The 17,702-nt window shown below is 25.9% G+C and overlaps 2 protein-coding genes and 2 long non-coding RNA genes across 7 annotated transcripts; 2 read left to right on the top strand and 2 right to left on the bottom strand.

Moving 5' to 3' along the window:
- Positions 1-937: 937 nt before the first annotated feature.
- On the bottom strand, positions 938-3,234 carry LOC117236636. Its single transcript, XR_004493888.1, has 2 exons — positions 3,129-3,234; positions 938-2,552 (listed from the first exon to the last, which is right to left on the bottom strand). It is a non-coding gene; the product is annotated as an uncharacterized LOC117236636 (long non-coding RNA).
- On the top strand, positions 3,070-4,976 carry LOC117236630 (tryptophan--tRNA ligase, cytoplasmic). Its single transcript, XM_033499757.1, has 3 exons — positions 3,070-3,414; positions 3,627-4,564; positions 4,652-4,976. The coding sequence occupies exons 1-3, from the start codon at positions 3,288-3,290 to the stop codon at positions 4,817-4,819; spliced, it is 1,233 nt and encodes a 410-aa protein (XP_033355648.1). The 5' UTR covers positions 3,070-3,287; the 3' UTR covers positions 4,820-4,976.
- On the bottom strand, positions 4,892-6,121 carry LOC117236637. The gene is made up of 2 exons (XR_004493889.1): positions 6,039-6,121; positions 4,892-5,317 (listed from the first exon to the last, which is right to left on the bottom strand). It is a non-coding gene; the product is annotated as an uncharacterized LOC117236637 (long non-coding RNA).
- Positions 6,122-6,261: 140 nt separating this feature from the next.
- LOC117236633 (protein phosphatase 1B) lies at positions 6,262-16,883 on the top strand. 4 transcript variants are annotated; one of them, XM_033499765.1, is made up of 6 exons: positions 6,262-6,448; positions 7,026-7,951; positions 8,571-8,688; positions 10,840-10,951; positions 11,254-11,308; positions 16,506-16,883. In XM_033499765.1, exons 2-6 carry the CDS (start codon positions 7,139-7,141, stop codon positions 16,521-16,523), a joined length of 1,116 nt encoding a protein of 371 aa, XP_033355656.1. In that variant the 5' UTR covers positions 6,262-6,448; positions 7,026-7,138; the 3' UTR covers positions 16,524-16,883. The 4 variants fall into 4 exon arrangements, with proteins under 4 accessions (XP_033355656.1, XP_033355653.1, XP_033355655.1 ...); XM_033499762.1 differs by lacking the exon at positions 16,506-16,883 and having other exon boundaries at positions 11,254-12,796; XM_033499764.1 differs by lacking the exon at positions 16,506-16,883 and having other exon boundaries at positions 6,281-6,475; positions 11,254-12,796.
- The last annotated feature ends 819 nt before the right edge of the window (positions 16,884-17,702 follow it).

Below are 17,702 nucleotides of genomic sequence, written 5' to 3'. Positions count from 1 at the left end.
TGCTTCAAGGAAACGAAAACTTATTAATTTATTGAGAAACTGCTCCGAATAATTTTATCTGACTTTAATCTAAGGAGTCTTAGGATTAAATTCGTTATATAAATTTGTAATATATTACACGATTCACATTGACATACTTATGTTAATATAAATAAAAAAATTCAAAGCGCAAAATGTCAAAGGAGGAACATTGACGAATAATGTATAATTGATTAAATTAATCATCTACTGATAAAGCGAGATCGCTATTGGAAAAGCAACGACGGTTCGATTTGTATTTATAGATACCCTTTAAAACGTACGTCATATTGATTATATTTATCAGATTTTGCCTCGCTAATGGCGGTTGACTTGGCCAATACTTAAACATATTTCAGCGTTGTTCAAACGTTACCCAAAATACTGTGCCAAGCGGATTGCGCAAGATTTACAAACCTTTCCTTTTTCCTAGAACAAGTAAACGAAGACAGTGAACTACAATTACCGTTTATGTATGTACCTGATTAAAAATTTGCAAGCGAACAAAAGTTTTCTGGCGAAATATCGATGGATAACGTTTGTTTTTGCACAGCCAATAAGATCTGTCTCACTTATACCATATTTAAGTTCCACTTCATACTTCCATTTTCTCTTTCGACTAGTTACTTAATCATATCCAATTTTAATTAATTTAACACACATGACTAATAGTTCAAAATGATGAAACGTACCGTTATGTATTATATAAAATTTAAATCAACCTCGTTCCGATCCTCACAAAATTCTAAGCAACCTGATTATCGGCATTTTAGAGGCAAATACACGATAAAATGATCCTCTGTAAGAATGCTCAGAGAATGTAGATAGTTTAGCGTTTTAGTAAAGAGAAAGTAACGTGAAAAAAATCGTTGTTTCGCTGTTTACGCGAGAAAAGATAAAGCAGAAAGCAAGAATCATCTTAGATCCAATGTAATTTATTTAAGAGTATTGTACAGTAGAGAAAACGTAAGGACCAAAAATTTTCAATATACGAACTCTAATATGGATGTCGTCAGCCCTCGACTTAGTAGCTTGTAATTATACAATAAGACATCATCTACATAATCGATTCTGTTTTTTTTATAATGTCTGGTGTTAATCACATAATCTGATGGTCTGACATTTGAATTGATCTATGAGTATCTCTATCGAAATCTAATTTTTATATCGCGTCGCCATAAAAAGTCGCTTCACTAGTTCGAATTTCAAAAAAAGAAAAGAAGAAAACTATCTCGGGACTTAGATCGTCCTCTCAACTATTCACAATGCCAATGAAATATCGAAACTACTTTTATATACATATAAGTTCACAAGAAGATTCTTCGTGAGACAAAGTTATTTTTGTCATACATCTGGGATATTTTTTAAAACAGATTCTCCCATGCGTCCGCTTAAGTATATGTGCGCACAAATATTACCTATACATACTATCGATCATATAGAAACACCCTATTTTTCAGTTCAATGAATAATACAGATGTGTGTAATAGTACAGATATTTCGCAAATGGAAACCAATTTAACAGTATGAGTTTAACTTCATGAGGACATCCTAGAAAACTTGGAAGAGATCGTTGACAGAAGTGAATTTTGAAAATTATATATTTTGGATAAATGTTCACCATTTTCAGTAGCTTATAATAACTCAAAACAATTAAGGAATTACCTCGTGAAATGACTTTACTATTTAATGATACTTGTTTTTTAGAACAAAAATTCAATAGCATATACATTAGACATTCGATAAAAATATGACTAAAGATATTATAAAAACGCAATGCTCTAATTGTTTTGAGTAATATATATTTGTAAAATAGATAGGAACATACTAATAATTCTATTAAAAAACATGATTTTATGATTCATAAATTCTTCGTATTTCGTTTCTACGAGTTCTATTTGCATCTTATGCTCATCGGCATATTTTTAAGTGTCCTGTATAGCTGAATTTATTACATTCTCAACAAATTTCACATCATATTATATGGAAAGTTGTAAAATATGATTTACTACCTGTCTCGCGGATGTCTGAATTAAAATTTTCCTTTTAATACAATGCAAAGAAATCTCTAAAAGTAAACGCTAACGCTTCACTGTGTTAACGACTGCAAACGATGTACAATCAATTTTTTAATTATACGTACAGTAGTAAAAACAGATTTCATAGTTTTAGTTCCTTACCGACGATTCGTTCTATGAAATGTCTTCCATTTGTATAAATCATGGAGGAACAAACGAATGAAAATCTTGATTCATTCTTGTATGCTTGATTTTAAGTTATAGATTAATATCGCTCTATAATACATACTGGAAGTTCTGTACAAATAAAAGAACATTTATCAAAATGAGAGGCACTGATATATTTTTATGAAAAAACATTTTATCGTTCTTTGTAAATACCGAAATATCCAAATAAAAAACAAAATCACAAATTGCAAATTTACATGAAACTGATGAAAAGAATATACGTTACTATATTGTCCAGTTGTTAACAACAAATTTGCGTCCTATAACATTCATTTTACCCATAAACATCTGTAACACATTATCGTCAAATTATTATTTATATTTACATATTTTAGAATAAAATTAATTTTCAGATAATTTTAAACAGAAAAGTTACAAAAGCTAACGCTATGATTTGTTTTAGATTTATTATAATTCGCAATATAACATAATACATATGTTTTTGTATATATCCAAAAGATATAATACATTAACTAGACAAGACTCACTAGAAGTAACAAGTTATCCTAGAGTTTAATTGTATATTGAAATAATAAAATAACTGTAAACTCGAAGTTTTTATGTAGATTATAACTAATAGCTAATTTCAATAGAAAACATTATATATATTAAATGATTTAATAATAAAGCAGATCATTATTTACTTGAATTTATCACCGTGAGATGACGTTAGTATTTCAAATACATAGTTCAAAATATAATATCACACTTACTATATTGACAGATAATTTGTTAGATAATTCGAACCTCACAAAAACAATTATAATTAAATTTAAATATATTTTAATAAAAAATTAATAAATATATTACTTGTAATCAACTGGATATGATGCAACTGCAAAAAAAATTACTGAAATTTCTTACCTTGAATGTCAAATGCGTGCGCAGGAAACATAGCATGCGGAGACCGACATAACCCTGTTGATTTGTAACCAACTCTGCGTTGCATATGATATATCTTTCTCCTAGGAATCTTTGCACGATCGCACTTAAAAGTCGGAAAATAATTAAATATAAAGAAAAATGACAGCGAAAGAAATTGAAATTGACACGTCAACGTTAAATGGGAAAGCAGATGAGGAGGATATTGTGACACCTTGGAATGTTGCAACTAAAAACGAGACTGGAATTGATTATGATAAGCTTATTAGTGAGTTCCATAGAAAATATCTTTCATAAAAATCTTTGAAAAGTATTTTTATCACATAAAATAAAATGATATACTGTTGCTTTATTATCTTCGTTTCATAGATTATAAATCCTTCCCATTTTTTGAAAGAGGACAAAGATAACATGCATATGTGAATATACACATTAGCTTATAATTTCACTTTTTCAGAAGATTTCTCTCTGTTATTATAGAAAGATTTGGAAGTTCCAAAATCGATGGAGAACTATTAGCGAGATTTGAGAAAATCACAGGACAGAAACCACATCATTTTCTTAGAAGAGGAATATTCTTCTCTCATCGAGATATGAATACTATCTTGAATCTTTATGAACAAGGAAAACCTTTTTACCTTTATACTGGTAGAGGACCCAGTTCAGATTCTATACACTTAGGACATCTTATACCATTTATGTTTTGTAAATGGCTTCAAGAAGTATTCCGTGTTCCATTAGTCATACAACTAACTGATGATGAGAAAGCAATATGGAAGAACATAAAAATAGAAGATGCGATTAAATTGGCCTATAATAATGCAAAAGACATTATTGCTCTTGGATTTAAACCAGAGAATACATTTATTTTTTCTAATTTAGAACATATTGGAAATAATCCTGCATTTTATCAGAATATGATCAGAATACAAAGAAGTGTTACATTTAATCAAGTGAAAGGCATTTTTGGATTTGGAGACAGTGATCCTATTGGAAAAATCTCATTTCCGCCAACTCAAGCTGCTCCAGCAATTTCTGGAACTTTTCCCTTTATTTTTAAGGATGCAAAAGTTAATTGTTTAATACCATGTGCTATAGATCAAGATCCCTACTTTAGAATGACAAGAGATGTTGCACCAAAAATTGGCTATCCAAAACCAGCGCTGTTACATTCTATATTCTTTCCAGCTTTACAAGGCTCTAAAACAAAAATGTCAGCTAGTGATAACAATACTGCAATATTTTTGACAGACTCTGCTAAACAAATAAAGAATAAAATTAACAAGCATGCATTCTCAGGAGGACAAGCTACTATTGAAGAACACAGACAATTAGGAGGCAATTGTGATATTGATATATCATATCAGTGGTTACGATTCTTCCTAGAGGATGACGAAAAATTAGAACAACTTAGAAAAGTAAGTTTAGTAAAAATTGAAATGTGTTCCTTAGTATTAATAAATATAAGAATATATATATGTATATAATAATATATAAACTTTCAGGGTTATATTAGTGGAGAAATTTTAACAGGAGAACTTAAAAAAGAATTAATTGAAGTGTTACAGCCTTTGGTAGCTGCACATCAGGAAGCTAGGAATAAATTAACAGATGAAATAGTAAAACAATATATGATTCCTAGGGATCTTGGTTTTGTGGCAAATATAAAATAGTTAGATGCAAATTGCTTATTATGTATATAAAACACATAGGAATACTTTCATCAGTTTATTTAATTTTATTTATTTTAGGAGCACAAATAATTTTTTCTTTAAGAAAATTATTTTTTATGTCATGATGGTAATGGATTAAATTGCTTTTATAAAAATACGTACTTTGTATTTGCATTTACAGTCCTTACTTATATATAAGTAAGAATTATCATTATAAATATGTAAAAAATATATTTCATTATATTTTTAAATGTTTAGGTACTTACTATTTGCATAATGATTATGCAAGATGAGTTTCACTAGAAATCCCAAAGCAGAAACCGTCGACCTGATGTTATTGCGACATCGAAAACCGATATTATCTGTGTTGTGTATATATGTTTCATTTGAAATCGTTCTTATTTTCACATTCTTATTTCCAATTCTCATGTATGCAAACATGCAGTGATCAGGCCAATGACGACATTTCCTTTTGAGGCCTCTAGCGAGGGAAACATCCTATGTATTAGGATATGCGTTAAAATAACAGTATAAAAAACAAATTCAAATATAAAAAGAATGAATTTAAATGCATATTATGTATTATACGTTTAAATTAGTTTATATCTGCCACGCAAGTGGTTCATATTTACTAATATTCTTGTTATTAGATATAGATATGTATATATACTATGTATGTTCAGTATAATGCTTATAATAATTTTTTAAAGTATATTAAAATGTTTAAGAAAAAGGATTTATTTGAAATGATTAAATTATATAATTGACCGTAATACAATATTTTTTTACACTATTTCCTAATTTGTCAATTTTCTTATGTAATAAGACTAGATTAAAATATTTCTATTGCCCGCCATTTTTATTGCGCGAATTACAAGATCATATCTCGTAACACTTTGTGAATATAGCATCTAATATGCTGTTTGCAAATAACAAAGAAAACTAACAAGTTCAAGTAATTAATCTATGTGGAGAAACAATAATCATACAAAAAATTCATAAAAAAACAATTATTTAGGAAAAACAGAATCTGCATATAATAAAAAATAGCGTTATATATCTATTAATAAAATTATGAATATTATTACAAAACAACTTTTTATACATTAAATAATTCATATTATAATGTAATCAACAAAAGTTCGCCAAAATATATTTAAAGAAATAAAGTACTATATTATATTCACAAAATTTCGAAATTTAAACAAACTACGCTTACTGACTATAACAATTTTGATAAACGCAGTAATCAATGACAGTACAATTTATCATCGACAAGAACTTGATGTTGTTGTTTATGTACTTGTTAGTGAGAGTTAATGCCAGTATCGCGCGCGAGTTAATTTTACTTCAGAATCCTGTATGATTGCCCAGGCTTGAGCGGAAATCGTGGGCTTTTGATTGGCGGATTATGACGCCATGAAACATGCTATTAATAACCAACGCATGCGCAGAAAATTACCTAGTGTATATCCGTCATTCATGCAAGTCGATTTCGTTGGTTCTGTGTGTTGAGCCTAGCAAAAGAACATGGTGATAGTGATATGAAACAAGTCTATTAGCAATACCACGCTCTACACATATATACTTTCGCAAAGTAACGATGATATTTGGTCACGATCTCCCTACGTAAGTTTCGCGAACATGCAGACTGAGGTATAAACTATTTTAGTCGCGAAATTTGGCACTGCTAAATAGTTTCTTATTAGAATCTGATACAGCTTACGCTTCCGAGATTTTCCATTCCTGTATTCAAATAATTTATTTATTATTGACGAAGCTACCGTAATAATTATATAGTGAACGTAATTGCACGTAATTCGAATGTTTCCATTTACGTAAAACGTTATCGTGTTTCGTTTGAAATATTTGCATGTCGAGATTATCTCGTACGTTACGTTCGGTATTACAACGATGTTGTGTTTTAATTGCCCTTTTTTCTCCTTTTAAATTAAAATTATAGCCATAAAACGAAATAGTATCGCAATAAACTTCTGTTACAAAACGATAATTGAGACAAAATTCTAAGTAATAGTATAGTACATACACATAAATAAATACATATATATAAGCTAAACGTGATATTGTTATTCAGATTTCGATTTAAATTCGAATTTAGAAGCAATATTTTTATATTATTATATTTGATTTCAATTTTGTACTAAAAATTAAGATTTTTCTACCTTTTCTATTTTTATAATTTTAGGTAAAACTCAGAAAAGTGTTATTTGAATGATCAGTTAAAAGATGCTGATCAAATAATATTTAAAGAGAAAAATAAATTAATCGAGCTGACACAGCAATTACTAAATAAATACTATGGGGGCACTTTTGGATACTCCAAAAACAGATAAATATAATGAACATGGCTCTGGCAATGGATTACATTATGGTGTTGCCAGCATGCAGGGTTGGAGAATGGAAATGGAAGATGCTCATAGAGCAATAACTGGTTTAAAAGGTGGTCTCTCAGATTGGAGTTATTTTGCAGTATTTGACGGTCATGCTGGTGCATTAGTATCAGCTCATAGTGCAGAGCACTTGTTAGAGTGTATCATGCAAACAGAAGAATTTAAAGCAGAAAATGTAACCAAAGGAATTCATTCTGGCTTTCTTCGACTTGACGATGAAATGAGAGAATTACCAGAAATGAGTTCTGGTACTGAAAAATCTGGTTCTACAGCTGTTTGTGCATTTATATCTCCCAGAAACATATACATTGCCAATTGTGGCGATTCTAGAGCTGTACTTTGCCGAGCAGGAGATCCAGTTTTTTCAACACGAGATCACAAACCAGGTTTACCTGCTGAGAAAGAAAGAATTCAAAATGCTGGTGGTAGTGTAATGATTCAAAGAGTTAATGGAGCTTTAGCTGTATCTCGTGCATTGGGAGATTATGAGTACAAAAATTTGAAAGATCGAGGGCCATGTGAACAGTTAGTGTCTCCAGAACCAGAAATATTTGTTCGAGATCGAGATGATGAACACGATGAATTTCTAGTTTTAGCATGTGATGGTATTTGGGATGTAATGAACAACACAGATCTGTGTAATTTTATACATTCAAGGCTGCTGCTTACAGATGATCTAGAAGCAGTTACGAACCAGGTTATAGACACCTGTCTATATAAGGTAATGATGTCTAAAACTTTTCGTGTATATTTTATAATGAATTTCTTGCTACTAAAGGTGTGTCAACATAAATTATTTTTAATGTTAAAGATACTGATACTACATTTTAAAATGTACGCTTTTTTATATTCTTTTATTTATTTCAAAACTCAATCTATAATTTTCAATCTGGTAATGGTATTAAATATTAATTAATAATAATATGTTATAACTTTTAAGCTTTAGATACTATATTTTAAAATGCACGCATTTTTATATTCTTTTATTTATTTCAAAACTCAATCTATAATTTTCAATCTATGATACTTAATGGTATTAAACATTAATTAATAATAATATGTTATAACCTTTCTATTCTATTGTCTTATATTTTTATTTCTTATGTTACTAATTTTGTTTATATTTCTTTTATATACTTATTGAATAGCTGCAAATATATATGTGATTACTAATATGTTTTCATACATTAAAAACATATGTTTTATTAACATTTCATATGTTTGATAAAGAACAAATTTACAAAAAGATATTTATCAAATTTAATGTTTTTTATATTTTTATTAAGCAGTCAAATATATTTTTTCAATTTTATTTGTTACAAGTGCTTTCTTTGTTGCAGGGTAGCAGAGATAATATGAGCATAGTTTTGGTGACATTTCCTGCTGCTCCAAAACCAAATCCAGAAGCACAGAAAAAAGAAGCTGAGCTTGAAATGGACATTGAAAGGAGAATCAAAGGTTCATTAACATTTCCATATTCCAATCAATTATATTCTCTCTGCTGTTGCATTAATACAAAATCACAATATCACACACATACTTGACATTCTGGTAGCTCTCAAATGGAGAGCAACACTTAATACCATTATCTAATAATCAAATTTTAGTACAATTCAAAATACAATCATTATAGTGGTATAACATTTACAAGTAAGAATCTATATCAAACTCGTATTTCTTACAAGTTTGGAAATCAAATTTGGATTTTCATTTTTCTTTAAAAATATAGAAATATCTTATTTGATACCTAAAATATATTAACTTAAAATCAGAATATATTATATAAGCAAATATTTCTATAGATTTCAATATCTGATGCATTATCAAAATTTTTACTTTTTTGATAAATTACCATTTACTATAATGCATAATGAAATAATGAATTAATTATTTATTTCATATATATGTTAATGAAAATATATTTCTAGTAAATATCATGTATTTTGTCGTATATCTATCTCTAATTTTCTTGAGAGATATGTGCATATATACATACTTACATATTTCCATTAAGAAATGTTGAAAATTTATTCTTATGGATGTATTTTCATGTTATATATAACATTATTCTCTAGAAATTTAATATTCATAATCATTGAATATATAATTTAGCATGTAAAGTTATTACAAAAATGTAACATTAGTAATTTTATAAATTGTGTGCGATACCACTAAAATAATTGGACAAATTTTAATTATTGATACTTTATGATTAATTATATGTGTATAATATAAAAGACTTTTGAAAAAAGAGTAAGTAATATCCAGGTAGAAGGTCGAAATTTATATCTACAGAAATTTATTTCTGTTGTTAAATAGACATAGTTAAAGTCCATGTTTTACAAATACTTCTCATCTAATGTAAATTCGAATTTTCTTAATATTCATTTAGTGATTTGTGCAAATTGTATTTTGTTATATTTATGAGAACACATGATAAAAATCAACCATTTGTTGCAATTATAAAAGTTTGTGTAGAGTAGATTAGTGAAATGTTTTTTGTAAATTCAAAATATCTAGAATATTTGTAAACACAAAAAACATTTAATATAACTTTCGTTTTAACGTTTATTGAAATATTGTTAAAGCAAATAGAGTATATACATAGAGTATGTATTATAATACAGTAATAGAGTATTATATTAGAGTACTAATGATATTGCGTTTCTTGCTTCAACTGTTAAACAGATAGCAAGATACATTGATAGTTGTTTATATATAATGTTAGTTTTCTCTCTCTGTGTGTGCTGTCAAATTGTATTAATTGTTTCTCCTTTGATTAAACTCTTTTAACATCAATTATTAATTTTACTTAAAAATGCATTCCACCCTTGGAGTTGGTATTCTTTTAAACTTTTTTGTAAGTAAAATTTGTATTCAAAAGTTGTTTGTTCCTCTTTTCAAATATATTTAAGTGATATCACAGGTAGGTGAACATTTCCTTCTGAAAATTTAGAAATATTTTACCTATTGAAATTTTATTTTTTAATAATGCATTTCTTATGGAGGAACATTACAACAGACATATATATCTGTGTGTATATGTATGTATGTATGTATGTATGTATGTATGTATGTATGTATGTATGTATGTATGTATGTATGTATGTATGTATGTATGTATGTATGTATGTATGTATATGAGTGTGTATTACATAAGATTATACAATTCCAATGGTGGATAAATTTAAAAAGGTTGTTAAAACCATGTTTATTTATACATAAATATAGATACTAATGTGTCTACTTAAGACCGGACTTTGTATCCAGAATTTCCATAAGAAATGTACCAAGGCACTAAGTTTTCCAGTCCTAAGTAGATGCATGAATTTTAGTGCATAGCATGCATAGTTATTTTGTTGTGTTTATCTTTTTGTTTCAATAATACTGTTCCATAAAACACTAAAGTGACACAATAAACAAATAACATTTTTAAAAATATATATCAGATACTACAAGATGCATCTGATTTTTTAAATAATATTGATCAAATGTTTTTTGCACAAATCTAATAGTACATGCACAATGCACTCTAATAATAGTAGAGATAATATTTAAGATATAAGCATCCTTAATAAAAACAATTTAATTTTATTATTATATTCATAGAAATCGTTGCTGTACAAAAGGACAAAAATGAATTTGATTTTTTGCAACTGTTACAACTTCTTGTGGACCAAGAATTTCCTAATCTTCCTCCTGGTGGTGGACTTTCCGCTAAGTATGTATATTTATGAATTATTAAGTTTTTATTTCATCATATTTTCTATTAGTTGATAAGTTAGATATAAAATTATATTAAGGTTATAGTTTCTGAAATTAAAAGGAATATAGGAATGTTATATTTGGCTTAGCTCCAAAATTTGAATTCTCCCCTTTTAGTGTTTATTGTTTTGGAATTTAATGCTGATTAAATAAAATAAAATAAAAAACAGGATAAAATTATTTATAGTCTATACAATTTTACTAAAATATTAATATGTATTAATTAAAATTGTAATATAAAAATTTCTTTCTTTTTAGGCAACCTTTTATTGAACAAGTGTTTCGAGAAGTTTGTCCCAACCGAGCAGATAGTGTAAGTCTTGGATACGATTTCCTTTCGATATAACTAACCTTTTTTTGTATACTGCATCAAATGTACAACTGTAATCATTAGACATCATCAATCATGTTCCATAATCATATAACGATGCAGATGCTATCGGAAATATCTTTATTTTACTGATCTCATCTAATGTAAAAAGAGATTCATTTTTAACTTGCAAGAAAAGTATACTGGTATATTATAAAGTAAATCCTAAATTAAGTCTGCTACTAAACATGTGCAGATCTTACATTCTTGCAGTGCGTTATTGTTGGTAAAAATAAATTAGAGTTTAAAACTACATTTAAAAATCCTGAACTATTATACACTCACCCATTCAAAAAGATAAATACACAATTCATTTTTTAAATTTCTAAATAATTTTAGATATCCAATAATGATGAAAAATATTAATTTTGCTTTTGGAATTATTTATTAGAATTATTTATCAGTTAAAACGTTTAGTTTGCAATTCAAGTAACATGAAATTAACTAATAATATGAAAAGGTAAAAAAATTTGTTTTATATTACCATCCTTTTGCAAAAAGATATTGTGGATTGTAAATTAATTAAAAAATGTTGTTATTCTACAACATTTAAACATTAAGAAATATATCTTAATATATTTCACTATGGAATTTCGGAAAACGCGGAAAGTGAACTCAAAGTACATCCTACAGCTGATTCTAATTAATATTGGTATTAGTGGTTCTCATAATTATCACTATCTATTGTTGGATTTTATAAATCCTTCATCCAAGGAGTAAAAATGTTTATATTACAGTTATAAGCAGAGGATTTAAAAGTATTCTACCGAGAATATATACAAATATACCTATATTCTATGAAAAACTAGATAATGTGAAAATTAGTGTGAATAATGTTGCTATAATAATACTTATAAATCACTTACTTTATTTTAATATATTTTAAATTAATCAACTTCTGTATTAAACAATTCACCTTTAATTTTCTTTTCGTAGATTTAAATTATTTCACAAATCTAGTTTTCCATTAAAATTAATCCTGGGTAGAATATTTATATCATATCCTCTTGCTATGTTGCTGCATAATATTACTATAAACGATTATATATTTTTGTAGCTCTAGAGAACTTACGCTCAGAACAATTACTTCTTAGGTCAGTTTTTCATGCTCTTCCTTAATAAATTTTAAGTATATTTATATAGCTGTTCATTCTATATTTGAAGATGTCTCAAACTTTGTCACGCGCTAGAAGAGTAGAAAAACTGATCGTTTAGTTTTAGAAATATCAATGCTATGTATATACATAAAAATTATGTTCAGGAAATTGTGTATCAATATTTTATTTAAATCGTTCTAAAAATCGAGCAGTAGAAATGTAGTAAGGAGGCCTTGATTTTAGTTTCTTAAGACGAAAATTACATTCGAAATTACATTATTTGTATCTAAATTTAAATAATCGACTTTATCTCAAATTATTTCATTATTTGATTTCATCACAAGTAAAATTTTATGATTGAGTAAAAAAATAATTTTAATTATAAAAAATCAATATTTCATAAGTAATTTATAAGTAAAGAGAGAATATAGAAATCAATTAAGATACAGGTTTCAATATTCATCATATAAACATAATGATGGACAAGTAAGTATAGTACTTAAGATATATTACAAGAATAGCACCTTATTGATTTCTGGAGACATTAAATGTATTTGTACACAGAGACTTAACTGGTTAATGAAACCACATATATCAGGTAATCATATATTTATTTTTGTGTCTTGTTATGTGATTAATTTTGTATCTCCAAAAATATATGTAACAGAAACTATCTGTCAAGGCCATCCTCAAGTATATAAATCTAGCATACATATACCAAAGTATATATTACCGTTCCTGGTTAAAAAAGGTCCTGAAATTAACTAACGTTAACAGTCTATTATCGTTTTAAAGTAATATATTAAAATAAATAACAAATTCCCTGCATAGAGTTATCTCCTCTATTTTTACTAATAATGAAGTATGGAGTGTATAAAGGTAGTAATACGTTTTACTGATATCTTAAATCATTTACTTTATAGAGTTTGCTCATATAATAATTTTCATTTTACATATTTTTGAAAATGTTAATTATTCGTTGTGAACTTCTGACGAAATATTGAAAATATACAACATTATTCGTCTATAAATAATTCAAAATAAAACTTACAAGATAGTTAAATAACACTTAATTAAACTATCTTGCCTTAGATATTACATATTCATACTACTAAAATATGTTTATAATTAAAAGAAAAAATTAAAACGCAAAAACTTATTATCAAAATTATTATCAAAATTCCTGTGTACTTTTAATTAAAAAGTAAAGTACATTATTCGTTTTGATACATGCAAGTATAAATTTATTATTACTCTTTTATTGAATATACTCGAGTATTAGTAATAACAAAAGTAATAGTATACCCGTGATAATGATAACAATGGTTATGAAAATAAATCCAAAATACATTTTTAACATGTGTTTCTTCTACTTTTTACTAGTAGCCCTGTTCTGTAATTTCTATTTTGGGCATGATCCTTATTAATTTCGTAACTTCGTAAGATTTAGACAACAACGCTAATAATTATTTATTCATTCTTAAATAATACATGTATTTTGCATTTTGTACTTAAAATATTGTAGATATCAGTACTATCCGGAATGGGGCTATTAGTTAACAGAAATGATAAAAAATATATGCATTTATAAGATTTAAAAAGTAGTAGCTCTTTATTTTTTGTTTTGTATGTACTTATTGTAATTTTTCTTTTGTGTGTCTCTTAAATTTTATTTTCAAAGAATTTCATTGAATATGCTTGCATAATAATTTTACAATGACATAGTAATTTCTATACATTATTTACTTCAAAAAAAATTATTTCATAAATATTACATGGTGTACAGAATAAACAAAAACAAAGTTTCTTCAATGTGTGTACCTGAATTATGTTTTCTTTTCAAGTAATTGTAAATTTCTTAATTTGCATATTAATATTCTAAATTACATAATGCCTATTACCCTATGTCCAATTTTTAAATTTTCAATTAAAACAAAAGAATAATTTCTTTAAACATCTTTATCAAATTGATTGTTTTGTTGCATAATCCTTTCACATCCCATTTTCATTCTTCAGATTACGTTTCAACAATATTCAAGTCCTTTCCTGCAGTTCAAGTTGAATTCTCCGATTACTGATCTCAATCATAATTGTTGTTAGTATTTCAATATAATTACACGTACTACATAATTTAATTTACAAGATTAAAAATACAATTGATACAGATAAAAGATCCTATTGTTTCAAAATTATATCTAGAGACATATTAATATAAAATAATATTTGCTTTCTGTATTTTAATTTCAACGTCTGCTAATAATGTTTGTGTAAATTAATAATACACTTGAAAATATGAAATTTCTACATTTTATATAATTTTTTTCTTTTCTTAAGGAGAAATGCTTTTACTGTTCACGTATATTATGTATATGTAAATAAAGACAATCCTTCCCTCATTTTCTCTACTAATAAAATTTCTTCTTAATTTTTACAGTGTAGTACTTAATGCATCATAAAATAATTTTGGAATGTGACATGCTTGATATTGTGTAAAATTATCTATTTTAACTGCAAATGTGTCAAGATCTTAATTGTTGAATTTATTAATTTATTACATCATGGTAATGTTATTTTATTTGTGATTAGAATATTATCATTACTTTATTACTTATTTAACATTATACATACATATACATAATTATGTATGATGATTATGTTGATCATGATTATGTTGATGTGTGATTATGATGTGTGACATGATTATGTTAATAATGTATCAATATATATATGTCAATAATATGCATCCTATAATTAGTGCAATCAGCAATTAAGATCTTGGGATGTGTGTGTATGTGCGTGCGTGCGCACATGTGTGTATGTGTGTTTATTTTTATATTTTTATACTGAAAATCCTGATATTTTGAATTCAGTATAAGAAAAAATACAACTGTATGTATAATACCATCATACATAGATTTACTGATATGCTATTATTTATCTACATTATTGTATATAATATACATAATTAAATCCATATGTAATGAGTATAATTGTTATTTTCATAAGTGTGTGTGTTTTGTGAATGTTGACTTTTATCTTGCAAAATTTTTTTTAATTTTTTAAATTAACACACTCTATTACACAATTTGTATATTGCAGCTTTTGATATTTAAAAAATTTTTCTTTGTTTCTATATGCCACGTATATTTTAGAATGCTTTTTTTAAGTCTAAAGGATTTTGTTTGGAAATTTTTAGTAGCCATTGGATTGCATTAAACATATTAGTCCAAATAATATTGTTATTTTAAATTCTATATTGCCGTAATTTAATTATTATCCCTTCATTTTTTTCCACTGTAAACTAATAATAGGAAGTTTTAATTTATGAGTAGAAACTGTAATCTTTTTTAAGTTTTCAAATATTTGGATATTTTTAATCTATTATAATTTTTAAAAATTAGTATACCAATTTAAATAATATAAAACGTTTCCACAATCTTAAACAAAAACTTGAATGAACAACAAATAATAAAATATATATAAACAATATATTTCAAACATAAATTTACAGTTTACTAATAAGAAAGGTATAGAGAAATGTAATTTATAGATACATTTTAAGATATATTTAATTAGTTTTTAAAATACAAATTAAACCTAAAAAATAAAAGAATATTCCTTAATATAATTTGTTTCAATATTTGCCATATTTTCTAATATTTCAAGATAATCATCTTGATAACATTTAATATTTCACTAGTGTAAGTATGTAATGTATTTTATATCTTTAATTGATGTGATAAAAATAGTTATTCTCAACCCTAATATTGAAATATATTATTTAGATTAGTCACTAATGAATATCTTATGGATATAATGCTTAATATAATTTAATTTATTATAGGATTAAAAAATATATATAGTCTATAATTTAAAATTTTTTGAAATTATGATGTAAAACAAATATTTTATCTTTATAGAGAAATATGAAGAAAAATATTTCTTTTCTTTTTTTAATTGTTAATAATAAGAATTTTACACTAAGTGTAAGATAAAATGTATGTACATAGAAATTAAAATACTATATGATGATATGCTTACAGAATTCTCAAGCCAGTTAGTGTACTCAATATGTATACAATTTGATACATGTGATATACAATAAACTGGTGAATCAACAAGTCATGAAAATGAGATACCAAGCAACAAGAATTACTGAGGAGTGCTACAAGAAGAGAGACTGTGGGATCGTAATCGAATGATGCAGGCATATTTATTTTCTGGTTAAATAATTTTGGGAGTTGCATTGTAATACTAAATTCAGTTACAAAATTTATTGTACAAAGCATTTTAATTTTTAAGTAAAGATAAAAATCTGATCAAGTTCTCTATAGCAATATACTATAGGTTTTTACTTTGAACATATAGTTAATGTTGTATATTATTATCCTTCTCTACTCAATAAATATTTATCAATTATATTTTATTGATTTTTTGTTATTTATATAATCCAAAAGTATGCAAATTTATACTTAAGGCCCCCATAATATTAATAAATTAAAAAATACAATAAAATTGATAAAAAACAAACTCTAATTTATTTGTAATATCACAATGAAACTTTGTAGGTAAAACATAGCCATTTTATATAATATATAAACTGTATATCATTGTATTTACATTACTTATCAAACTAATCCAAAATATTTTTTTAATTTTATCAAGAATATCTTGATAAGAACTAGATTTACATTTTTACTTTAATTAAAGCACATGAACTATGATGTGCTATTAAATTTCTTAAAGTACTTATCAAATAACATTTATAAATTTGTGCTAGTTTGTTTACAAATTTCAGTTTACACATAACATTTTATATTAGTATTCAATTATAATTCCATAGAATAATTTTATCCTTGTAGTTTATAAAACGCTATAATTTTCGAAAAAACGAACACGTATAAAATTATTTAATCAAATGTAACTATGCATAATGTTAATTATTCGCATAATAGATAACTTTACATTACGTTGTATTTTAAATTTAACAATTATAAGAGATAATTGGTTCTATTTTTTAATGATATTCTATAAAAAAATGATTATTATTACAATTATTAGTAAATTGATATTACAATTAATATAAATTACATATACATATTTACTTTACATATAGGTATTCACTTTTCTCCTATATAATTATAGTTATAATTCCTTCATAATATATATATATTAAAATTAAAATACATATATAATAGGTAAAATGAAGAACATTTCATTTCCTATTCTTATGTATAATT

Source organism: Bombus vosnesenskii, unplaced genomic scaffold (assembly GCF_011952255.1).
Source record: "Bombus vosnesenskii isolate JDL3184/JDL3185 unplaced genomic scaffold, Bvos_JDL3184-5_v1.1 scf7180000013351, whole genome shotgun sequence".
Taxonomy (NCBI): Eukaryota; Metazoa; Arthropoda; class Insecta; order Hymenoptera; family Apidae; genus Bombus; species Bombus vosnesenskii.
Note: the sequence above shows the minus strand (reverse complement) of the source record. Positions and strands in the feature narration are given on the sequence as shown.